Below are 25,510 nucleotides of genomic sequence, written 5' to 3'. Positions count from 1 at the left end.
GAGGAGGCTGAAAGGCGGCTGCTTCCTGCCACTCCCGCCCATGCGCACCCAGCCCCATCGGGAGAGCCGAGAGGGGGAGCGCCCCCTCTCCTTCATTTCAAGAACTGCGGTTAAGGAAGTCCTCGCAGAGAATAAACGGAAACCACCTCCCAAGACTTGCCAGGCTCCGTGCGGACGGGGGCCAGGTGTGCCCCACGGTCCTCTGTACAGATCACAGTGCTTGCGCCGCAGAGGAGCTCACAAGTCATTCGCTGAAAGACTTGCCCGGAGCTATGGCGTGTGAACCCCAGCTGGGCTTCTGTTTTTATCCACGTTTTATCCACATTTTAATTCCATCACACGTTCAGGATCAAGCATCCTAGGATAGAAAATTTAAGAAAACTTTTTAATCGTTTTGCTTTTCTTTCCCCCCACTTTACCCATTTTTTTACTTTTGGATGGAAGGTGTAGAAGATGTTTTCTTCTTTGTATGAATGAAGCCTTCTGTAATGTCTTTTATTTTAGCGGGAATAATATTAACGAAAAAAAAAATGATGTTCCAGATCTGAGGAATAATTTAATGAACATAAAGACATAACAGGTTTCGTCAGCGTGTCTGAAGACAGTATAATCAGATTCGCTTACCGTGGCTACTAGCTTGATAGACTAATAAAAGTGATGATCATGCCTCAGTACAGTTAGCATTTATTAAACATGTGATAAACACGAAAACAGTACAGTAAAAGCTTAGTGACTGAGAAGGCTTGGCAGATGAGGGATTCAAGAGAACAATGTTGTGTGCATAATTGAGGAATAATATCCATAAGCATCCAAAAAATGTTTAAGTCTTAGCTGTTTTGGAGAAAATATTCTGAAATGTAATGTATGTCTTTACCATGTCTTCTTTAATTTGTTTTTATTTCTTAAAGGTTCTTGGTTTGTTTTTTTTTTTAATTTATTTAAGCAATGTCTACATGCAGGGTGGGGCTTGGACTCACGACCCCAAGGTCAAGAGTCACACACTCTTCCAACTGAGCCAGCCAGTTGGAAGCCAGCCTACCGTGTCTTCTTTAATAAGCTATACTGGATACAGCTATTTTATTTATGACTTTATTCAGTGGGCAGATATTTACCAAAGCACCTACTATATGAGTGCAGCAGGTTTGGGGAATAGAGTCATAAATAAGGTGGACACATAGTCCCCGCCCTTAGAGAATTATGGACTCATGAGGAAGAAGACAGTGGACTAATAATGCCGAGATGCCAAGTGCCAGAAAGGGAAAGCAAATATGCTAGGAGAAAATAGAAAAAGTCCTAACTTCAGTGCGGTGGCACGTTTGGGGGGGTGAGGGCGGTATCTCTAAGCAAGCAGTAGGGGCACGTGGGCCTGGTCGGTACCGAGGTTGGTGGAGGGGGTAGAGGACAAACGCCATCCGAAAAATGTAGACAAAGGCTCTGACACAGGAAGAGGCGTGGTGCAATCGAAAAGTGTTTCATAAGACATTGTAAAATTGAAATAATATAAACAAGCGTAAGCCAGAGAAGAACAGTACACTGTCGTCCAGCTCCCCGACCCTCTCCATCAGACCTCTCTCCGTGTCCGAATCCTGTATCAGCATAGAGATAGACAACGTTATGTACATGGTGTCACCAAGTCCCAGGACATTGTCATGGGAGACTAATTTACGTGTTTGTATCTTGCAGAATTTATTGTTCACTGATGAAAACGACAATTTGGAAATTAAAGTAATCGATTTTGGGTTTGCGCGCTTAAAGCCGCCTGATAACCAGCCTCTCAAGACACCCTGCTTCACCCTGCACTATGCCGCCCCGGAGCTCTTGAACCATAATGGCTACGACGAGTCCTGTGACCTCTGGAGCCTGGGCGTCATTTTGGTGAGTTCATTTCACTAGAGCCGTTAAACCTGGTCAGTTCCTGGATGGCCTCTTACCTATCTCTTCCTACTGTTTTTCTTAAAGTTGCGGGGGATATTGACAAATTGGTTTCTTTTTGGCACAACCAAGTAAAGGTCTGACCAAAGGCTATTTCCCTTTTTTAAAATTTACATCGGAGACAATGTAGGAATTTTTATTTTGGTTTATTTTGAAATATTTAAGGTATTGCGTTTTATATGCATAAGAATTTATATAGTATTTCTTTTAAAGACGCAATAATATATTTTCAAAAGATGCATATCAGATATAATATGAAAATAGCAAAGTGATTTATTAATAGAAAAACGTTAAAAAATATATTCCCCATGGGGGAGGGGAAGGAAAAAAAAAAAGAGGTTAGAGTGGGAGAGAGCCAAAGCATAAGAGACTCTTAAAAACTGAGAACAAACTGAGGGTTGATGGGGGGTGGGAGGGAGGGGAAGGTGGGTGATGGGTATTGAGGAGGGCACCTTTTGGGATGAGCACTGGGTGTTGTATGGAAACCAATTTGACAATAAATTTCATATATTGAAAAAAAAATAAAAATAAAAAAACTTAAAAAAAATAAATGAAATAAGTAAAAAATAAAAAATATATTCCATGAGGGGGCACCTGGATGGCTCATTTGGTTAAGCATCCTAGTTTCGGCTCAGGTCATGATCTCACGGTTTGTGAGTTTGAGCCCCATATCTGGCTCTGCCCTGGTGGCACAGAGCCTGCTTAGGGTTCTCTCTCTCCCTCTCTGCCCTTCCCCTACTCTCTCACATGCACACCTGCATGCCCCCTCTCTCAAAATAAATAAATAAATAAATACATATATACATATATATATATATGTATATGTGTATATATACACACACACACATACATATATATAAGCTTATATATATATATACGTACACATATACACACATATATATATTCTATGAGATTTTCAGACTAAAAATGTAATGAAAGACAATGATTTAGGGTAAGTTAACAAATTAATGGATAAAGCGGGAAATATTTATGGTAACTTATAGTAATCGTGGTAAACATGCTTTTCACAAAATGACCTGGGCTGCTGTGATCAGAAACAGAACATTAAGCTAGAAAAATAATCTTGGCGTGTTTCTTCTCAAAATAGCTTTACTTTTTCTGCATGTAACTTGTAAAGCATAATCTTAGGGAGAAATTTTCGGACAATACAGAAAGAGTAGAGGAACAAGCAGACTCACTCATGACATTGTGTGGAGGTGATGTGCGTGAGCTCCCCCTCTTCTAGCCCACTGCCTGCCGCCACCATATTACGTGTGCTTTCTGGCTTTCTGCTTCTTCTGTTTACGTGTACAGCTGTTTGGGTTTTTTAGCAAATGAGCTTATATTATACATGTAGTTTGAGCCTCCAAACTTCATTTAACCTTTTCTTTATAATGAGCAGTTAGCATTTTCCAGTTTTTCACTAATTACAAACTACACAAATGACTATTTTTTAATAGACGTGGCTGCATTTGTCTCATTTCCCTGGAATAAACTCCTACGAGAAGGGCACACACATCTTTATTTTGACATCTGTGCCTCAGATTCCTTCTAGAAGGTTTACCAGATCATGTTCCATCAACTGTATGTGAATACATCGGATACTATCAATTTCAATCTGGAATTATTTTCTACTGTTGTAATTTGCATACATTTCTTTGATGAATATTCAGTTTTGAGCATCTTTTCATGTATTTGGACACTTGTATTTTCTTTTTTATGAATTGCTGTTTATGAGCTTTGCCCATTTTAAAGCTCTGTGAAGGACTTTAATCCTTTGTCTGCCATTGATAGTGGAGATGTTTTTATTCGGATTTTGTCATTTGAAAACTTTATAGTATCATGGGATTTTCACTTGTGTTTCAGGGTTTAAATGGCGAATTTTTTTATTTCTCTGTAGTAAGACATCAGTCTTTTCCTTTATGACGTGTTTTTTAAAAATTTTTTTAATGTTTATTTATTTTTGAGAGAGACAGAGACAGAGCATGAGCAGGGGAGGGGCAGGGAGAGAGGGAGACACAGAATCTGAAGCAGGCTCTAGGCTCTGAGCTGTCAGCACAGAGCCCAATGCTGGGCTCGAACTCACAGACCTCAAGATCATGACCTGGCCCGAAGTAGGACGCTTAACTGACTGAGCCACCCAGGTGCCCCTGTGACATGTGGTTTTGATGTCAGATTGTCACACACCCCTACCCCAACCCAAGATTATAAAAATATTCTCCCAAATTTCCCTCCAGAATTATATTTTATTTTTATACTTAAATCTGCACTCCATCTGGGATTTATTTTGGTGTCGATTCTCCCACAGTGGCTAACCAGTTGTCCCTGCAGGATGGTTCCTCTTTTATTTTTAAGCTTTATATGGTTTTTATTTCAGCAATTTTAACTCATCATTTATAATTTTCAAATGAAAATATTTATGAATAAGGTTTTTTCAATAAAAATAAACAACGAACTGCTATAGATTTGAGAGTTTTGTTTAAGGGCTTAAACTGATTACATTTTCATTAACATTCTCCGAAAAAATTAGTCTAAATAAAGGGGAGCTTTCCAATTTTAGTAATAATATAAAAGTACCCCTTGTAAAAGAGCCTTTACTTTAAATACAGGTCAGTTTTAATCATCATGCTTTTTAAAGTTTTACAAAAAAGTCTTAGAGATGTGGACAAGTGTTTTAGAGCTTCCGAATGCCACATGTATGGAAATAGCTGTGTGTCACAGCACGGATGGAAGCCATGCTTCTCTCTAGATCTGCTTGTCAAGTTTCTAAGACAAGCAAGGGGCAAAGAACAGCTTACATGATGCCACAGGAGTACGGTCACAATATCCAAACTATGGGCCGTTCTACAGGACAAACAACCCAGTTTCTCCCAGAAAAAAGAAAAGAGCCTGAGACCCTACAGATTAAAAGACACTTAGGAAACAATATTTACACTTACTTCAATTCTGATTCAAGCAAATTCTAATTTTAATGCTATTTATTAGGTTCAAACTCTAAGTCATCCAGATATAATTATAATAGATACATACGACGTATATAACACAGATGGAGAAATTTGGATATTGATTGGGTACTGAATGATATAAAGGAATTACTGCTAATTTTTTTTAGATGTGATAATGGTGTTGTTGTGGTTTTTAAAAGATCTTTGCCGTTTAGAGATACACAATGAAATACGTATGCAGAATGTTAGTATACACCTTAAACTGTGAAAAAAAAAAAAAACAACCCAGAGTGTTTTGTGAACTTTTCTACATGAATAAATGCATATCTTCAAAGGATCTAGATACAAAGCCTGAGTTATTCCATAACAAGCACAAAGTTTATTTGGAGTCTCCTGAATTGCCTTAGAAATCTGTGGCCCTTGGGGTGCCTGGCTGGCTCAGTCAGAAGAGCATGTGACTCTTAATCTCGGGGTTGTGGGTTTGAGCCCCACTGGGTGTAGAGATTACTTAAAAATAACATCTTTAAAAAAATAACAAAATAAAAACAAAAAAAAAAGAAAGGAAATCTATGGCCTTTTTGTATGTTGTATCTGATAAACATGAATGTAGCTATTATAGTTTGAAAATGATTTATATTACCCCCATTGAGTAAAACAAATACTCCAGGAAGCTGCATCATGTAGTATCATATGGCATGATTACAACCCCCGTCTACCTCATAGATATGCAATCCCTGTCAGAAACCTACAGGACTTTGGGGCGCCTGGGTGGCTCTGTCAGTTAAGCATCTGACGTCGACTCAGGTCATGATCTCGTGGTTTGTGGGCTCGAGCCCCACGTCGGGCTCTGTGCTGACAGCTCAGAGCCTGGAGCCTGGATTCTGTGTCTCCCTCTCTCTCTGCCCCTCCCCTGTTCACACACACACACACACACACACACACACACACAATCTCTCTCAAAAATAAATATTAAAAAAATTTTTTAAACAAACATATGGGACTTTAATTAAAATAGAGCTTACACGGTGTCTTAGCTTGGTGCTGCCATAACAAAATACCACTGATTAGGTGGCTTAAGCAACAGAAATATATTTTCTCACAGACTGGATGCTGGGAATTCCAATACCAAGATGCCAGCAGTGCTGGTGTCTGGTGAGGATTTTGTCCTTGAGTCGTATAAACAGCCACCTGCTCTCTGTGTCCTCACATGGCCTCTCCTCAGTGTGTATGCTTAGAGAGAGAGCATGAGCAAGCTCTCTGGTGTTTCTTTTTATAAGGACACTAATCCTATTGGATCAGGACCCCGCCCATATGACCTCATTTAACTTTAATTACCTCCATAAAGGCCCTGTCTCTAAATACAGGCGCGTTGGGGGTTGGGTCTTCAACGTATTAATTCTGGAGGCAGACATTCAGTCCATAATACACAGTATTTACATGGGCTAGGATCGTATGCTACCCCGCGGGTACATTTAACATACCTGTGGGGTGACAGCTAATTCCATTTAAAACATAGTCCTCCACTCACAGAATCAGATGTGGGGGATCCAGCACCAATGGATCAGCCAGTGGTTCAACACCATCCTCAGGGACAGAGCCCCAACCCCACGGGGTATTGTCCTGAGCAGCTGCCTTCACTGAGTTTTTCACGCTCTAGCAGGCCACCTATCGAGCAGTCTCAATTTCCTTTCTTCCTCCATAGAGGAGGGAAATCCTAGAGAACCCCTCCTCAATGAGGCCATTGGCTTGAACTGAGGAAGAAGTGCTGGTGCAACAGAGATAGGTGGCACGCACCTGTGAATGTAACTTGCTCATGCCTTCTGGACTTCCTAGGATTGATTCTAAGTGTGCTGTGTCCATAGTACATTGGATCGCTGCTCGGGCTTTGTGAATCAGTGCTGATCATAGTATAAGATGCACTGCTTTTGGTATCCCTTCTGTAGGCATTCATAGTCTACTAGGAACCAGTAGCGTCCAGGAGATGCTTTTCAGAGAGTAGTTCTCTGCCATGGAAGGCATGACCCCACACAGAATCCTTCAGGTCTGCTCTACAACTCCTCTGTTGCAGTTGCCAGAGACTCCACACAGCATTCTTCCCTTTCGCAGATACCTCTAACACAATCGAGTCAACCAAATCCTATGGCCTAGGTAGCAGGACGGCTTGTGTTTCAGCTAGGACCTGCTGCAGGGCCCTCTTGCCTCTGGGCCCCGCTTGGAACTGGTAGCCTTCCAGGTCACTTGATAAACGGATTGGAGCAGGATTCTCAAGTGCGATGTACGCTGTCGCCAAAATCCAAGGAAGCCCACTGAGTCCCGCACCTCTTTCTTAGTGGGACAAGGTACAGCAATTTATCTTTCAGGGGAAATGTCTCTATGCCCCTAACCATTGGAGCTCTAAAGTCTTTACCAATGTGATAGTCCCCTGAACGTTTATGGAGTTCATCTCCGTCCCTCTGACATTCGTGTGCTTATAAGGCATTTGGGATACCTGCTAGTTCCTGCTCACCAGGTCTCACTTAATGAAGACATCAGTATAGAGAGCCAGCATGGGATTCTTGAGAATGTCGAGATGATCAAGGTCCTAACAGACTATATTATAACAGAGCAGGAGAGGTCACACAGCTCTTGGGCAAGACAGTGAATGCTGTCCTCGGTATGTGAAGACCTACTGCTTTGATCCTTCCTATTGATAGAGATCAAGAACGATCTGTTGACCAGATCAATAGGTGCTTATCGATGCCAGCACCATATTGACTTGTACCGCATTCAGCATGGCAGCTGATCCCCGCAGTTCCTTTGGTGTGTACACTGTTCCCTGTTCTCAATTCTTCCCGCTCAGGAATGTAACTGTGTCTTCACTTCTGCTTTAGACTCTGCTCTCTGGGGAACCCATGCTGAAGTGTTGGAGCCTCCAGTGATCTAGAAAGCAGACCTTTAGGAAGGGGCTGTAAAGTCGCCTGACTCACTGTTCTGATTCCCCACCTTCCGTTGAGAAAATGGGGTCCCTGCCGCCTTCCAGCCAGAGAAAGAGGAGGAAGAACGGAGTGAAGCCTGGTATATTAGTGAGCAGGCTCCCGCTGTTACCACGTGCAATGGGTTGTGTGATCCTGTTACATTTGTTGTGTAGATGAAGAAAAAGTCTAAGAGAGGTTAACTAACATACCCAAGCTAGTAAACTAAAAAGCTAGAAAACAGAAGCTAGTAAGCAAAAAAGCAGTTGTTGGAAACCAGGTCTGTCTGACGCTAAAGCTCATTTTCCCCTCCTACCGCCTATCTTCTCTCGGGAGTAGCTATGACAGATGGCGGAGGCCCTCGTTACACATCCTGGAAAGTCACACCGAAGGGTGGGTGGGCCTCTGCCAGCTCAGGAAAGAAAATGGCCTTCTGAGGGGACCGAGTAGCTTGTGCGCAGTCCAGGAGGCCTAGGAACTGTCGATGCGGAATGGGGGTGGGAATACGGCTACTGCAGAGGCTGAGCCCAGGAGGGAAGACGAGGCCGGAGCTTGAAAGGTGCCCGGTGAATGTCGGGAAGCCAGTGTAGGAGTCTGAAGAGGGAAACTTCGGGAAAAGACGTCGGCTGTGTGAACGTTGCCGGTGTGCAGGAAGGATGAAGGAAAGAAGATTTAGGGAGGTTTCTGGTTTTCTTAGATTGTTCGGGCATTGTTCTTCAGGTGTCCTAGCATTTCCCTCCTTAGAACAAGGATCTTGCGGGGCACCTGGGTGGCTCAGTAAGTTAAGCATCTGACTTTGGCTCAGGTCATCATCTCATGGCATGAGTTTGAGCCCCTCATTGGGTTCTGTGCTGACAGCTCAGAGTCTGGAGCCTGCTTCAGATTCTGTGTTTCCCCTCTGTCTCTGCCCCTCCCCTGTTGACACTCTGTCTCTCTCTCTCTCTCTCTCTCTCTCTCTCTCAAAAATAAATAAAAACATTAAAGTTGAAGAAAGAAAAGAAAGAAAGAGAGAGAGAGAGAGAGAGAAAGAAAGAAAGAAGAAAGAAAGAAAAAATGTCCTAGGGAAAGGATGTGTGGAATTGAATAGAAAAAAATAGCTATTGGGGTACCTGGGTGATTCAGTAGGTTAAGAGTCATGAAGTCATGATCTCACAGTCATGAGATCGAGCCCTGCTTTGGGCTCAGCACTGAGCATGGAGCCTGCTTGGGATCTCTCTCTGCTTCTCTTTCTGCCCTCCTCCACTTATTCTCTCTCTCTCTCTCTCTCTCTCTCTCTCTCTCTCGCTCTCTCTCTCTCTCTCTCTCTCAAAATAAATGCATAAACTAAAAACAATTGCATTAAAAAATAGCTGTTGAGGCATTCTGCTCCCTCTCAATTCTCTGTTAACACGAATACTATTTTTTCAGAAGCAGCCGGATTATCCTTGTTTTGTTTTTCTTGCTCTTTAAATCTTGGTATCATAATAAGCCGGCTCACTTTATTTACAAGGCTTTGAAATGTGTTTGTTGCTTCAGTGATAGAAGTCTACATAATCTTCTAAACCCAGTAAGGCTAGTTATTGTATTTGGTAAACTATGCTGATGAAGTTAGTAGTGAGATTACTGGAGTGGCTTTGACAATGACTTTGGCAGACATTCTGTTCTGTTCCCTTTTTTTCTTGATAGTATACAATGTTGTCAGGGCAAGTCCCATTCCAATCTCACGACAAAAGTTTGACATGTACCAGTGCAGTGGAGATCATGAAGAAAATTAAAAAGGGAGACTTCTCCTTTGAAGGAGAAGCCTGGAAGAATGTATCCCAAGAAGCTAAAGATTTGATCCAAGGTAAGAATCTGATGCAATTTTACATTTTGTATGATGTGTAGTGATTAAAGTGGAATCATACTCATTGTGCATATATTTATTTGTTAATTACTCATGGAGCTTACATGTGTTCTAAAAGGTTTCCAGGTTAGTCTACTGAACCTTTTTTTTTTTTAATTTTTTAAAATATTTATTTTTGAGAGAGAGACAGAGCGTGAGCCAGGGAGGGGCAGCAAAAGAGGGAGACACCAGAATCCGAAGCAGGTTCTGAGCTCCAGGTTCTGAGCTGTCACTACAGAGCCGGACTCAGGGCCAGAACTCACGAACCACGAGATCATGACCTGGGCGGAAGTCCAACACTTAACTGACTGAGCCAGCCAGGCGCCCCGGCCTTATTTTTTTTCTTATCAGAACTCTGTCCCTTAGTAGTCTTACCCACATGCACAGGGTCCGCAGTGTCTCAATCTAACACCTCCAAAATGAACTGACACTATTTTACTATCTTTTCCCCCCAAATATGCCTCTTCCCATCCCCCTCTTGCACTGCCAAGCAGCCAAATTACCAAGACAGAAACCTGGACGTCACCGTACGTCCCGCACCTTCCTTACCTTCCGCAGCCACTCAGTGCTGCAGGTTCGGTGTCTCTCCTCACCACCTCCTGCGGTTCACATGGCCGCCCTCGGGTCTTGCCATCCTTCCTCTCCTGAGATCCCACACCATCCTTTCAGCCTGTCTCACTTCCTCTGACTTTACCTGTCCGTTATCGACCAGCAGAGCGACCTTCCTCGTATCCAGACGTGCTCATGCCTCTCTTCTGTTAAAAATCCTTCAGAGAGTCCCTGTTAGCTTCAGGTCAGACTCCTATATGGGAGCATTTGAGATTCAAAGTCCTTGGTGACCTGGCCCTGCCTGCCTATGCTTCCTGTTACCCTTACTCTGCCTTTGAATTCTTCAAATGTGCCGGCCCTCAGATTCCTGTGTGACTTTACTCTGGCGCTTTGTAATTCCTGGGGCATCCCTCTTCATTGAGCCCACCTGTACCCATCCCCCCAGGACTCATCTTCTGGAAGCCTTCCGGGGTGCCCCCACTCTCTGGTCAGAGCCCTTCCCTTGGGCGGCTAACACACTGTGCCTGGGGATTTTGCTGTTGCGCTCGTCGCCTGATGCTGTCCTAGTTGGTTTTGTCTGTACATCAGCTCAGAGCTCCTCTTTGTGTCTCCATCTCCATATCTCCCCTGCCTTACGGCACTTACTGACTTGTACAAGATGTTTGTACACAAGGGACGCCTGGGCGGCTCAGCCAGTGAAGCGTCCGACTCTTGATTTGGGCTCAGGTCATGATCTCACAGTTCACGCCATGGAGCCCCACGTCAGGCTCTGAGCTGACAGTGCAGAACCTGCTTGGGATTCTCTCTCTTCCTCTCTTTTTGCCCCTCCCCCCTTCATGAGCACACACGTGCACGCTCCCTCTCTCTCAAAATAAATAAACATTAAAAAAAGGATTGTTTGTACACAAATGAAGTACATCTAGGTGCTCTTTGTTCCCTTGGAGCTTCCCATTCGCCAGTGGGCGTCTTTATGTTGGGTGCTAATTTTCTCCTGATCAAGAAGCCAGTTAGCCTACAGCAGACATAGGCTGTTGTAGGCCTTATCATCAATTAGCACCCAGCATTTACTAGGAGATTTTAATGTATATGAAAATGTAATTACCTTAGTAGGAGTTTGAAGCCTTATAGAAACCATTGTGTCATGTGAACCTCATTGAGATTTATGTCTGAAGCAACAAATCATAAAATAAAAATATCTCAATTATTCCCATAGGACTTCTCACAGTCGATCCAAATAAAAGGCTTAAAATGTCAGGCTTGAGACACAATGAATGGCTTCAAGATGGCAGTCAGCTGTCCTCAAATCCTCTGATGACTCCAGACATTCTAGGATCTTCAGGGGCTGCTGTGCAAACCTGTGTGAAAGCCACCTTCCACGTAAGGCCCTGGGCTCTGCACACATAGGGCGGGTTTGAATCATGACCTCAGAGACACATCCTTAGTGGTGCATTGAAAATAATGCGGTTGTTTTTTTTTTAAGTTTAGGTATGTTTTTATAAATCCCTTCGTGATATAAACACATGTATTAACACAAAGTGTGTGGGGCATCAGAGTCACTGCTGACCCACAAGCACTCATATGACATTTAGAATGAGCTTGTGAGATGGGGCAGTCGTGTGACATTTGAGTAGTGGAAAGTTTTCGGGAGATCATGAAAACAATAGGCTTCATATTGGAATTTTTCTCTCTCAAATAAGCTGAATCATTTTCTTTGAAAGCCATAAATAAATATTAGGAGCGAAGGCACATGTGAAAGTCTGTTCACTTAACAACCATTGACACATCACATATCCTCGAGGCTGCGGGGGACGTGTCGTCAGAGTACACGCATTTGTACCAAGCAGCTGCTAATGCTTTAAGATAATCGCATAAGGAATAGGTGAGTTCCGGAGAAGTACAATTACCTCTGAAGGGATCATCTTGAGAGAGGAAAAAGGACAGTTTCTTCTTCAGCGGCAGACGTGGATCAAAAATTAATGAACGAGGATACCATTGAGGTGCGCAGGGAGTGACTGCGAAGGTTGTAGCAGATGGTCGCCCATCTTCCCGGTGGTATTTGAGGCAAAGTGATCAGTAGTAGCCCCAGTGACACCCAAGCTGGAGACCAAGAAAAGTAGGGACAGGCTGCTGGGAGGAGTAACCAGGCCGAGGCATGTGGCGCCGAGCCTTTCTGTGTAGATGAAGTGTCCAAGATCCACCCGGATTACCCCGACTTGGAAGTGGAGAGCAGGGGCCCGTAATGGATCAGGTCTGCTCTGTATTGGGGTTTTGTGGTCAGAATTTATTTTATTTTATTTTATTTTATTTTATTTTATTTTATTCTATTCTATTTTATTTTATTCTTATAAGTTTATTTATTTATGTATTTTGAGAGAGAGAGAGACAGACATGGGAGGGGGAGAGAGAGAGAGAGAGAATGAGAGAGAATCCCAAGCAGACTCATCACTGTCAGTACAGAGCCCCATGCAGGGCTCGGACCCACCAACCATAAGATCATGACCTAAGCCGATGCTTAACCACCTGAGCCACCCAGGCGCCCCTGTGGTTGGATTTAAATCTCAGACGCAGGACCAGTAAAAGTAATGGGGGTTGGAGGGGGGGTGGTTAGTGTTTTTCACTGAGAGGTAGCGCTGACCTCGTCAAAAGATTGAGGAAGAATCAGGACTCCTGAGCAGCCTGGCTGGTTTGATTTACGCGGAGCCCTGGGGACTCTTCCCCTGAGCTTGTGCGTCCTGCCAGGAGGTTGGCAAGTACCGGTTTTAAGGACTTTGTTCCCAAAACAACTTGGAGCCGTGGTTGCCAACCGAAAGTTGTCTTCTTCTAGAAGTCAGACGTGCCGGAAAGCACGTCAGCCCCTTTGCCTTCACAGAGGCTCCCTCTCTTTCTCCCCTAGGCCTTTAACAAATACAAGAGAGAGGGGTTTTGCCTGCAGAATGTCGATAAGGCCCCTCTGGCCAAGAGAAGGAAAATGAAGAAAACCAGCACCAGCACAGAGACGCGCAGCAGCTCGAGCGAAAGCTCCCACTCGTCCTCCTCCCAGTCCCACGGGAAGACCACCCCGACGAAGACACTGCAGCCCGGCCACCCTGCTGACGGCAGCAACCCAGACACCCTCTCCCACTTCTCGGACTGAGCGCGGGCGGGCGGAGGGCAGGACTGTCGCCGCCGACGACCCATCGCAACCGCGTGCCCTCAGCCTGTGCCTGAGGTGACGTCGTGCGCTTTTAAAAACGTGTCCCGTTGGTCTTCGCGGAACCTGCCTCTTAGGGAGTTGTTTTCAGGCAAACCCAACTGGTTGCCCGTGTCCAAAAAGCACTGCACGGAGAATGTTACTGTGAACAGAGCACACGTTTTACTGTTGAGTGACCTGGCGTGACGCCAACAGGACTGTTCCTGAAAGAGCAGGGGTGTCTGTAAACCTACTTAGAGGCGGGTCAGGTTCGAGCTGCTTACAAAACGAGTCTCGGGTGTTCCAGACGTCCGCCCGCAGGAGTCACACGTACGGTGATGATGATGCCTTTTGCTTTGCCTCGGGGACCGTGTGGCCTTTTAAGAGATGGGCCCCCGCGGAGCAGTGCAGAGATTGTGTAGTGAATTTGATGCGTGGCGTTCGCTCATTTCCTGAGAGAGGGTTTTAACTTATTGTCTTTGTTTTATGGTTGCCTACGATGGTAACCTGTTGTTATGAGTCCTTTTCTAAAAAGTAAAAGAAAAAAAAAAAGATACAGGAACGTAAGGTCCCATACTCTGTATTGGGGACCCGTCTGACATGCATGCTAAGCTACGTACGGTTTTAATTTCGCACTGCTCTTTCCTGGCAGGTTGTTTTAATGGTTATTGCCAAATATTGAGGTACACGTCTCTGTTTTAAGTAATACTGCACTTTGTAAAAGACTATGGATAAAGCAAACTATTTTATAAAGTGCACCGTTTAAAGCACATGTGCTGCATTTTTGCCCGTTTTTCCATCATCCGCTTTAAATTTGTCCTCACGTCCCCCTTCTACCTTGTCTGCGACAAGCGGAATGGGCATAATCACGATCCACTTAGGCACCGATGCGAAGAAAATCTAAAGGAAAATTCTAAGAAACACTGTGCTTCACATCTGTGTACTGCGTTGTGCTGCAGCGAGGCATGCCCTCCCGGAGTCGGATATTATGTACATACTATTTTAGAATCATGACTCTGACTTGTCTTGAAATTTTTCTGTTAAATTTTAAATGCAGAGAGCATATTTTATAAACTTCCGCAGAGCCCTTTTGTTGCTCCAAAGTTCTGAATTCCTACAGAAAGCAAGTACTATGTGATGGAGACCTTTCACCAAAAGATTGCTTCCTTTTCAAATACAATGAATTCATTCCCTATGCAAAAAGAAAAAAAAAAGATAGGATTTGTACGTTGTATTTTCTTTTAAAGCCATCACAGGAAATGTCAGGACTGAGAAAAGTGATCTTGGCTGTGTTTACAAGAATCATGCTTAAAAAGATAATGCCCAACGTGTTTATTTTATAATTTTTGTTAGTGATAATCTCTTGAGCATTGGTTTGGAATTTGGGCATGATATTTATTTATTCCTTTCTTGAGATAATAGCAGCATTAATTTCAAACAGTTACGAATACTAAAAATATTGCACTCTATGTAATAGTAGTATATTTATTACTAAATCAATGTACATATTAATAGCACAGGCAAAAAATGGCAAATATTAAAATATTTTCAAAATACTGTATCACTCTGTTCACATTTTTGTCCGTGAAGGTTATTGGAAATGACTTTTTATACTTTTTAGCGGTCCAAATGGCTATATAATTCTCACGAGTCAATGAAACTTTTGTGCTTCTAGCTTTCGGTCATTCCTGGTAATGATGGGAAATCTTACATGAATTATTACCACCATATAGCTAATTCACAAAATGTGATTTCCTCAGGCACGGAATTATAATAACCAAGAAAATGTCCGTTTGTATCTATAGTTATGTTAAATAGATTTGGAAATGTCTGAGTTCGCTCTTCAGGTCATTTTTTTTTAACTGTGCATCCTAGTAGAAAATACTACTTGCAGAGTATAAACTAAACGGACTTTGTTGCTAATGGAAAACGATCTAGAAAAATGGTCAGTGTAATGATTGAAGATGTCATTGACTCCTGGATGTTGAAATTGAGGGGCTTCATTTTCATTTATTTTCATTGCCTCTTCTTCAGAAGGACTTGGCAGAAAATGAAATGGGTAAAAAGGCAGAGTAAGAAGAGGAAGGAAGGAGAGCTAATCCATCGCAATGAGGGTCTCTGAATAATCTAGAATGGGCTTTTGAAAAGACCTAAAAGCACTCGGGGTGGTGCCCCATGTCAAATACCTTCATCCCCACCCTGCTTATGAATTCCAGAAAGACAGCCTCTGATGCTAAGTTTGCAGTGGTTACACTGTGTGCAAACCGTCACCACCCAGTGACTTGTATTCTAAAATTCACAACACTTTCACTTAGTCACATCAGAAGTAAACTAAGAAATATTTTATATGAAAATACTTCATATGAACTCTTTCTTAGTATTAGGAGTAGAGTAGAAGTAGATCCAAAAAAGCCCCCAATATATAAATACATTAATTTCTCTTTATAATATTAATTTTGGAGAGAAGGCGAAATCACCCCTTCCTTTTTCCCTTATTGATTTTATTGCATGTCGTTTTCATACCATCATAGACCCTGATTCAAATATTTTGTAACTGTATATGGCTAATGGAGAGGCAAGAATAAGAAAAGGAAAGTAGTAGAGGAAATAAATTTTAAAAGACCCATTTCTTCTAACTACTATGCCAGATCCTGTGGCTGACTGAGTTAAATTAGCTATTTTGAAATTCATTAATTCTTCCAAACCTCTATAAAATAATAAGTCAATGAGCCACTGGAACAAAAAATCAAGCCTCCTGAGTTCATTTCAAACATGCTTGTTTGTGTTAGAGTTGCAGATTCATTTACCTGTGAAAAGCTGCTTTTTCATTTTTTTATATTGCTACTGATTTCTTAAAAAAACTATGTAAAGGCCTACATTTAAAATGTAAGTTTGGGGCACCTGGATGGCTCAGCCAGTTAAGCGTCCAACTTCGGCTCAGGTCATAATACCAGGTTTTATGGGTTCGAGCCCCACGTCGGGCTCTGTGCTGACAGCTCAGAGCCTGGAGCCTGCTTCAGATTCTGTGTCTCCCTCTCTCTCTGCCCCTCCCCCGTTCATGCTATGTCTCTCTCTGTCTCAAAAATAAATAAAGGTTAAAAAAAAAAAGTTTTTTTTAAATAAAAAAAGACAAGGAAATGTAAGTTAAATATGAACCCAATGCTATAGCTTTTTTTTCCTGCTTGTAGGTAGATGGGGAAATCGTTGTTTCTCTTGTTTCCTTTGTTTAAAATCCAGGAAGGTTGACGAACATGACATTCTTAACTGCGGTTTTATTTTTGACTTTCTATGGGGCTGGTCACGCAAAATGTGCACTGTCGTGTTGAAATATATGTGACAATTATCCTCATGAAAGACCTTCTGGTTGTGTAGACCTTAGGTCATTCATAACAGTTTATTTTAGGTGCTGTAGTGCTAGCCTATTTGCTGAAGTTATAAACACCAGTAAAAGGAGAGATTAAGTGTACAATAATTCTCATTCTCCTGATGAGTAAGAAGGGAAATACAGAGGGTGCCACATTACATGTAAAGGTAACGCTTTAGTACTGAAGTTTTGAAAAATATCCCTAAGAACTTTACCGCATGAATTTTTAAAAAGAAGAGGAAAGCAGATTCGAACATACTTAGAAAAATTTTTGAAAGACTGGCATTTTAACGGATAGCAGGTGTACTTCTGTCTCAAGGGGTATGTATGCATCCTTGGGTGTGGAATTGAAAACTTGCTGAAAATAAGCTACAGTAATCCACGTAATTATGTAAATTCTTCCACAGCCTTCATAAAGATAAGAATTTGTCTTCCTAGAAAGTAAGTGGGATATAAAAAGATGAGAAACATTGTTGTTCTTCTGTGTGAACGATTAAGGGGGACAGTGGTGTCACACAACTCAGACGAATGCCATTCCGCCCATCGCCATCTGTGGTGTCTTCACGGACTGCAGCGACTGTACTTTCTCTTGCTTTCCAAAGGTACAACCGCACACGTGAGCGTTTCCCTACACTGATACTTTACTCCCCACTTCTTAACACACCCATGTGTTGACTAATGTTTATGGATTGTAATTAACATCAGAGAAATCCTTGATGAGGGCAGAGAAGGGAACATTTGGGGATGAAAGGGCTGTAGGAAAAGGGAAATACTGGCCCTGTGGGAAAATGAGCAGCTTTACATCTCGGAGGTACAAACTATTGCTATGAACATGGACAGAGAGTGACTTTACGAAAAGGCCATTTCAGTAGCCATGTGTATAAATCTCTTTTAATCATTGTATCTACTGGGTCGGTAGGTGAACTTATTTAGCATGTCTATACAGGCTTTGTAAGATGGTTATTTTTTGCTAGGAGGCCCATGTGATTGCTTTCTCCTCTCTTTCCCTGTTCCCTCTCCAACTGTTCCTACTGCTTTCTGCCATGGAGACCATTGACGTTCCGTGGCCAAAGAGACCAGTCCAAATGAAGCACTAAGGGTACATGTAGGTAGTGATCATATTCTTTAAAAATTTTAGGGGCGCCTGGGTGATTCACTCGGTTAAATGTCCGACTTTAGCTCAGGTCGTGATCTCACAGTTCGTGAGTTCGAGCCCTGCCTTGGGCTCTGTGTTGACGACTCCAAGCCTGGAGCCTGGTTGGGATTCTGTGACTCTCTCTCTCTCTCTCTGTCTGCTCCTCCCCTGCTCACACTCTGTCTGTCTGTCTCTCTCTCTCTCTCTCTGTCTCTCAAAAATAAATAAACAAATTTTTTTCTAATTTTAATGCAGTATAGCATATAAAGTGCACAGATCTTAAGTGGACAGCTCAGTGAACGTTAACTTATGTATGTACCCTCATAGCCATCACCTCAGTCAAGATAGGGCTCCCACTCCATACTCAAACTTAACTACTGTTCTTCTGGCTTCTGTCTCCCGTAGACTTGTTTGCCTGCCCTTGTGTCTGGTTGGGTTTGATGATCATCGTATCCGTGAAATTCAACTACGTCGGTGCATGCAGCCATAGTGGCTCTTTTTCATTGCTGTGTATTATTCCATCAGATGAGTATATCCCCATTTATTTATCCATTCTAATGTTGATAGACATTTGGGTTCATAATTTTTAGCTTTTCTGTCTAAAGCTGTCACGAACATTCCCGTGCGTAACTTTTGGTGGATATGTACATTCGTTCCCTTGGGTTTATACATAAGGATGAAACTCACTGAATCATAGGATGGATGCATATTTAGCTTAAAGATGTTGCCAAATAGTTTCCAACAGCTGTCGCACCGATTTACACTCCCACCAGCAATGTGTGAGTGGCGAAGTTGTATTTCCTTGTGGTTGTAGCCATTCTGGCGAAATTGTATTTCCTTGTGGTTTTAGGCATTCTGGCAACTGTGGATTCTGTTGTAGTTTTAATTTGCATTTCCCTGAGAAGCAGCGACAAGTAGAGCACCCTTTTATATCTTTATTAGCCGTTTGGACATTCTCACTTGTTGAGCACCTACTCAAGTCACTTAACAAGTTATAGTTATTCGCTTGTCTGTCTTTTTCCTATTGGTTGGCAGGGGCTCTTTATATTTTATTGGTATGAAGTTTTTGTCTGATGTGTTGTTATAAATCTCTTCTCTTTGGTTTGCTTTTTCACTTTCCAATCGATGTCCTTTTGATGACCAGAAAGTTCTAATTTTTGTGAAGTGCAGTATACCCGTTTTTTATGGTTAGTGATTTTTGTGTCCTGTTTCATAAATCTTTACCCCAAGATTCTTATTCTTCTAAAAGCTTTATTTTATCATTCACATTAGATCTGTGATCCATCTAGCACTCGTATTTGTGCATGGTGTGGGATACTATAAAAGTTTACTTATTCCATGAGTGTTCACTTGACCTAGCACAGTGTCTTGAAAATCTCAGTGCATTGCAGTTGTAATTTTTACAGTCTTCCCATCTGGTAATGTAAGATCTCTAACTTTGATATTCTTCCGGATAGTCTTGGCTATTTTTAACCCTTTGCATTTCCGTATACATTTGTTTTTATTTTTTTATGTTTATTTATTTTTGACAGAGAGAGAGAGAGACAGAGTATGAGCGGGGGAGGGGCAGAGAGAGAGAGGGAGACACAGAATCTGAAACAGGCTCCAGGCTCTGAGCCATCAGCACAGAGCCCGATGCGGGGCTCGAACTCACAGACCGTGAGATCATGACCTGAGCTAAAGTCAGACGCTCAACCGACTGAGTCACCCAGGCACCCCTTCCATACACATTTTAGAAACAGGTTGTTGTTTTCCTTGGGGAGGTTACCTATTAGGGTTTAATTGGTATGGCATTAAGTTATAGAGATCAATTTCAGGAGAAGTTATATTTTCTCAATTTTGAGTTTTGTAATCCACAGACATGGTATATCTCTTTATTTAATTAGATCATCTTTACTTTGTCTCAACAAGGTTTTAAGATTTACATGTGGAGGTTAGATTTATCTTTAGATTTTTGATATTTATATGTTATTATCTAATTATTGTTGATTAGTATGTAGAAACATAATTATTTTCTATACTGCCTTTGCATCTCTCAACCTTACTAACTTCACTTTAATTATACTAATTCTATAGATTCTTTTGTATTTCTTCATGTATACACTCATATCTCCTAAAAATAATGATAGTTTCACTTCTCTGTTTCCAATTTTTCTTTTTTTCCCTTACTGAGCTGACTAGACTTCTGGCAAAATCTTGAATAGAATGGTGACAGTGGACCTCTTTGGCTAGTTCATAAACTCAAAATAAGAACTCAGTATTTTACCATTCAATATGATGTTTGCTGTAAATTTTTTAATAGATACCACTTGCCAAATTAAGGGGTTTTTTTTCTCCTAGTTTTTTGAGAGTTTTAATTAAATGCTTGTTCTACCTCTTCTGAGATGACCATGTGGTTTTTCTCTTTCGTTCTCATCTAGTGATTAATTACAGTAATTGATTTTCAAATGTTGCATTCCTGGAATAAACACACAAGCTACTCTGTTGTGGCCCAGAGCAGAAATCTGATGGTAATCATTTTCAGTCACCAAAGTCATTTTCCCCACAGTGGCTTCTTGCAATGATAACTTGGTTGTCATGGGTTCACATAGGAGGAAACCCAGTTTATTCATTTGTTCCTTCACACACGTCTTTTTGAGCTCCTGCTCAGGCCAGGTACTATTCTCGACATGGGTAATACAGCAGGAAATAAGATTTCGGCCACTTTGGGAGCTAGAGCCTCTCATTTCCTAGAAGGACTGCTCCCAAAGGGTTTCTGTGTTGTACTATTTCAAGACTTTTTCTTGTGTGTGGGTGAATGAGAGACAGACTGAGCTCAAGGCCCTTAGGATGATGACGCCTTCCGAGTTTATAAAAATATTTTTAGGCTTTTAAAAAATTCTGCAGAGATTAACCCACTTCACGGTGGGTTAATCTTTTGAAAAGCTAAGGCATTATGCCTACCTCCCTATCTGCGAGTTTCTACATCATAGGGACAAGACAAACACTTGAGAGACTTACTTTGGAGCAGAAGTAAGTGACAATTCTAGTTAAAACTCCAGGAGCTCGTTCAGGGAGAACAAACATAGCTCTGAAAGCGAATCCTTCCGTGAGTGTCCATATGTGATCCAGTCAGCCCACTTGTGGTTTCTCATTTTAACTTCGGATTTTACCAAACATTTCACATGCTACAAAGCACTTATTAAGTGCTAAAAAAAATACTGAAAATAGTAAAAGATATGGCTTGCTTTTCCCAGTCTTCCAGAATAGCTTAAATGTCACCGGTACCAAGAGAAAAAACATAACCTGAGCATATGTTACTGTTAAGATATTGTGATCAAATCAAGAATTTTAGTCCTGTTTTTTGTTATTCTTCCCCACTTTAGAAACTTCACATATTCTGGGGAATGGTAATTTGTAGTTCCGATTGTAATCCATTTTCATGCGATCAAAAGGCAGTCCAGGAACTAGAACATCATGCATAGTAGCTCTGTAGAAGCTGGACTACACCCATGAGGACAGACCGAGAATCTTGAACACCTGTGATGTGGTGCCCTGGGAATTACAACCCTTTTGGAATGGTTTACGAACTGTCAGTTAAAATAGACAAAGCCAGGGGCGCCGGTTGGCTCAGTCAGTCGAGCATCTGACGTCGGCCCAGGTCATGATCTCGCTGCTCGTGGGTTCAAGCCCCGCATCAGGCTCTGTGCTAACACACGGAGCCTGGAGCCTGCTTCATAATCCGTGTCTCCCTCTCCCTCTCTCTCTCTGCCTCTCCTCTGCTCACACCCTGTCTCTCTCTCTCTCAAAAATTAACATTTAAAAATTTTCTTAAATAATAAAAAAATAAAGTAGACAAAGCCAAACACAAAGAGCCACTTATTGTGTTAGCTCCTGTATATGAAATGTCCATAACAGGCCTATCCATCAAGATAGAAAGTAGAGGGGCGCCTGGGTGGCGCAGTCGGTTGGGCGTCCGACTTCAGCCAGGTCACGATCTCGCGGTCCGTGAGTTCGAGCCCCGCGTCAGGCTCTGGGCTGATGGCTCAGAGCCTGGAGCCTGTTTCCGATTCTGTGTCTCCCTCTCTCTCTGCCCCTCCCCCGTTCATGCTCTGTCTCTCTCTGTCCCAAAAATAAATAAAAACGTTGGAAAAAATTAAAAAAAAAAAAAAAAAGATAGAAAGTAGATTAGAGATTTCCAGAGGATGATGGGAGACAGAAATGGGGAGCGACTGCTAATGCATGTAGGTGATGAGGTTTGGGGGTGATTAAAACATTCAGAATTAAATAGGGTAATGGTTGTACAAACCGCTGACCTGTACGCTTTAGATGGGAAATTTTGTGTTATGTGAACGTTACCCTAATTTTTAAAAAATCACACACATGCACGCACACACTCACGATCAGCCAGAGAAGATGGAATCATGTTGATGTAGTCAGTGCTAACACCTTGCTCTTCCGACAAAGCCATCTCCACTGTCGTTGAAGTGGCAACAAGCCTGTTTGAAGCATAATTAATACTATGGCTGGAGAGTCTTCGCTAAAAAGAGAAATTAAGTTTTGAGGGACAGAGTGAACGTGTTGCCTGCAGAGAACCCCCAAACTGCAGCCTACCAGTGGACACCTCCCAGTTTTGGGTAACGTTTGGGTAGATACCAAATGCTGTGTGTTTTGACGATGGTCTCGTTCAGCTTATCATCACTTTGATCTCCGCTCTAAAGGTTTATCTCTTGCTTTTGGCTTCATTGTCCTAATGGGGCCACCAGGCTCTTGTGTTGCATACATTTTTCTTTGGTGAATATTTTCCTCCACTCTCTCTTGCCTTACCAATGTTACCTTTCTCTCTCAGAAGCGGGTTCATGTGTGCGGTTGGCTGAAATATGACTTTATTCATTCATGAAATCATTTGGAGCAGTTGTCTTACTCTCAAACATAGTGCCATCGAGATATCTGCAAGTCACGTCACTCTTGACTTTGCCATCCAAGTAGTCAGAGGTCAATTGTCTCCCTTAACTCCACGGTATATGGTGAAAATATCTGTATCCTCGACAATTGTTTTAAAGCCTAATCATTTCAGTTACTCTCTGTTTTTTAAAATTTTTTTAACATTTATTCATTTTTGAGATACAGAGAGAGACAGAGCGCCAGCAGGGGAAGGGCAGAGAGAGAGAAAGATGCAGAATCTGAAGCAGGTTCCAGGCTCTGAGCTGTCAGCACAGAGCCCAGTGCGGGCCTCGAACCCACAAACCGTGAGATCATGACTTGAGCCGAAGTCAGATGCTTAACCGACTGAGCCACCCGGGCACCCCTGGATAATTTATTTATACTCATTAAAGGTAAAAGTTTTATCAATATGAGAGAACTTATAAATTTTTTTATTCACTAACTGAGACATCACATGAAACTGCTTTTGTTTCTGGCAATGACGAACCGTACTGAAGAAAGATAATTAGACTTTGAAATTTTCAAAATGCTTTTATGGCAAATGTAAAATAAAGTTGTTTCAAACTGCAGATTATTTCACCTAAAATCTTTATGTGGTGAGTATAATAGCACACTAATATCAGTACTTTTTATATATTTTGAATGGTAAATGTTTTGAAGATATTTTTAAATAAAAACTAGCTATTGAAAATTCTTTCTTAAAATATTTAGAATAAAGCCTATCTAAAATATATGAGCTAGTAGAAGTATTTTTTTGTATCATTAGTGTAATGGTATATATGTTTTACAAGAAGGGACTGGAAAGATAAATATTTGTTTATAGTATTATTTTACTGAGTGATGCTGATGCAGCTTTTATTTTTATTTTAAGATTTTATTATTATTTTTAAGTAACTCCACATCCAATGAGGGGCTCAAACCCACAACCCCAGAATCAAGAGGCACATGGTCCACTGACCAAGCCAGCCAAGCACCCCAACTTTTTCTTAATTTGAATTCTAATTAGTTAACATACAGGGCAGTATTGGTTTCAGGAGTAGAATTCTATGGTTCATCACTTACATACAACATCCAGTGCTCATCCCAACAAGTGCCCTCCTTAATGCCCATCACCCATCCAGCCCATCCCCCCACCCACCTCCCTCTATCAACCCTCATTTTGTTCTCAATCATTAAGAGTCTCTTGTGGTTTGTTTCCCTCTCTTCTCTTTCCCCCCTTTCCCATATGTTCATCTGTTTTGTTTCTTAAATTTCAAATGTGAGTGAAATCATATGGTATTTGTCTTTCTCTGACTGACTTATTTCACTTAGCATAATACATTCTAGCTCCATCCACATCACTGCATATGGCAAGATTTCATTCTTTTTGATGGCTGTGATATTCCATTGTATAGGTATACCACATCTTCTTTATCCATTTATCAGTCGATCAGGTACCCCCAGTCTAATATATCTTTTTTAGATTTGAGAGTAAAGTCCACTGTAAAAGTATTCCAATTTTTAAGTTTCAGTGCCCTTGCTTTTGAGCCTAGTGTTGGCTTTCTTTCTTTCTTTTTTTTTTTAAGTTTATTTATTTATTTTGAGAGAGAGAGAGAGAGAGAGAGAGGGAGAGCACATGAGGGGTAGGGGCAAAGAGAGAGGGAGAGAGAGAATCCCAAGCAGGCTCCATGCTGTCAGCACAGAGCCCAATGTGGGGCTCAAATTCACAAACTGTGAGATTACGACCTGAGGGGAAACAAAGAGTTGGATGCTTAACCAACTGAGCCACCCAGGTGCCCCAGAGTGTTGGCTTTCTAAAGTCAGAATAATCAAATTCTACTCACCTAAAAATTCAGAAAACTTGTTCTAATGGTGTATCTAATGATACATTCAGGGAAAAAGTTGAGTGTTCAGAAATTCTAATTAGAGTTTAAAATGACTTAGTTGTGTCCTAGGTATATTATGAAAGTGAAAATGATAAGTATTTGTGACTATTATACTTAATGTATAGTCTTTATCATGTAGAATTTTTCTTTTAATTAGTTTCTATACTAGTTTCATGTTACGTTTATGTTAGCACATTATGGTGGTTATAGTAAAGGGTTTTGTTTTAAATATAGTAGCATATCCGGGAACTATTAAAGTCTAAGTTACAATGTCAAATTTTTATAATTGGATCATAATTTTTCAAATTATCTATCTGCCTTGCTGTGATCCCCACCTGTACTGGAATACTCTCTGGTATGAGTTACTCCCTTATGTTGGGAGATAGGGAAATTAAGCAAAGCATCACAGGGAATTTTTTTTTCATAGTGAACTCATCTTATATAGAGAATGACAAGCATATCTAGCACTTTTTGCTAGCACTAGGCTTCTTTTCATTGTGATTGCTTTGCAAAGTTAATGTTCCTCACTGAAAAGAGCCTGACTCGTTGTTGTTTTTTTTAATGTTTATTTATTTTTGAGAGAGAGACAAAGTGCGAACAGGGGAGGGTCAGAGAGAGAGGGAGACACAGAATCCGAAGCAGGCTCCAGGCTCTGAGCTGTAAGCACGGAGCCCGACTCAGGGCTCGAACCCATGAACCATGAGATCATGACCTGAGCTGAAGTCGGATGCTCTACTGACTGAGCCACCCAGGTGCCGTGACTGGTTATTTTTGTTTAAAGATGAATATTTTTAATACAGAGAAAATAAAAGT

At 41.6% G+C, this 25,510-nt stretch overlaps 1 protein-coding gene across 8 annotated transcripts in view; it reads left to right on the top strand.

The window, feature by feature from the left end:
* Positions 1-14,971, top strand: part of RPS6KA5 (ribosomal protein S6 kinase A5) — a 177,230-nt gene extending 162,259 nt beyond the window's left edge. For 7 of the 8 annotated variants that reach the window (XM_030319779.2, XM_030319781.1, XM_030319784.1 and 4 more), the window contains 4 exons: positions 1,684-1,875; positions 9,494-9,653; positions 11,455-11,618; positions 13,135-14,971. In XM_030319779.2, the coding sequence (XP_030175639.1) occupies positions 1,684-1,875; positions 9,494-9,653; positions 11,455-11,618; positions 13,135-13,374 (756 nt within the window). In that variant the 3' untranslated portion in view covers positions 13,375-14,971. The remainder of the gene's footprint in view (positions 1-1,683; positions 1,876-9,493; positions 9,654-11,454; positions 11,619-13,134) is intronic. The other variant, XM_030319783.2, reaches the window with a different exon arrangement.
* Positions 14,972-25,510: the final 10,539 nt, after the last annotated feature.

This window comes from Lynx canadensis, chromosome B3 (genome assembly GCF_007474595.2).
Source record: "Lynx canadensis isolate LIC74 chromosome B3, mLynCan4.pri.v2, whole genome shotgun sequence".
NCBI lineage: Eukaryota > Metazoa > Chordata > Mammalia > Carnivora > Felidae > Lynx > Lynx canadensis.
The sequence above is the reverse complement of the archived record's forward strand: the minus strand, read 5'-3'. Positions and strand labels throughout refer to the sequence as shown.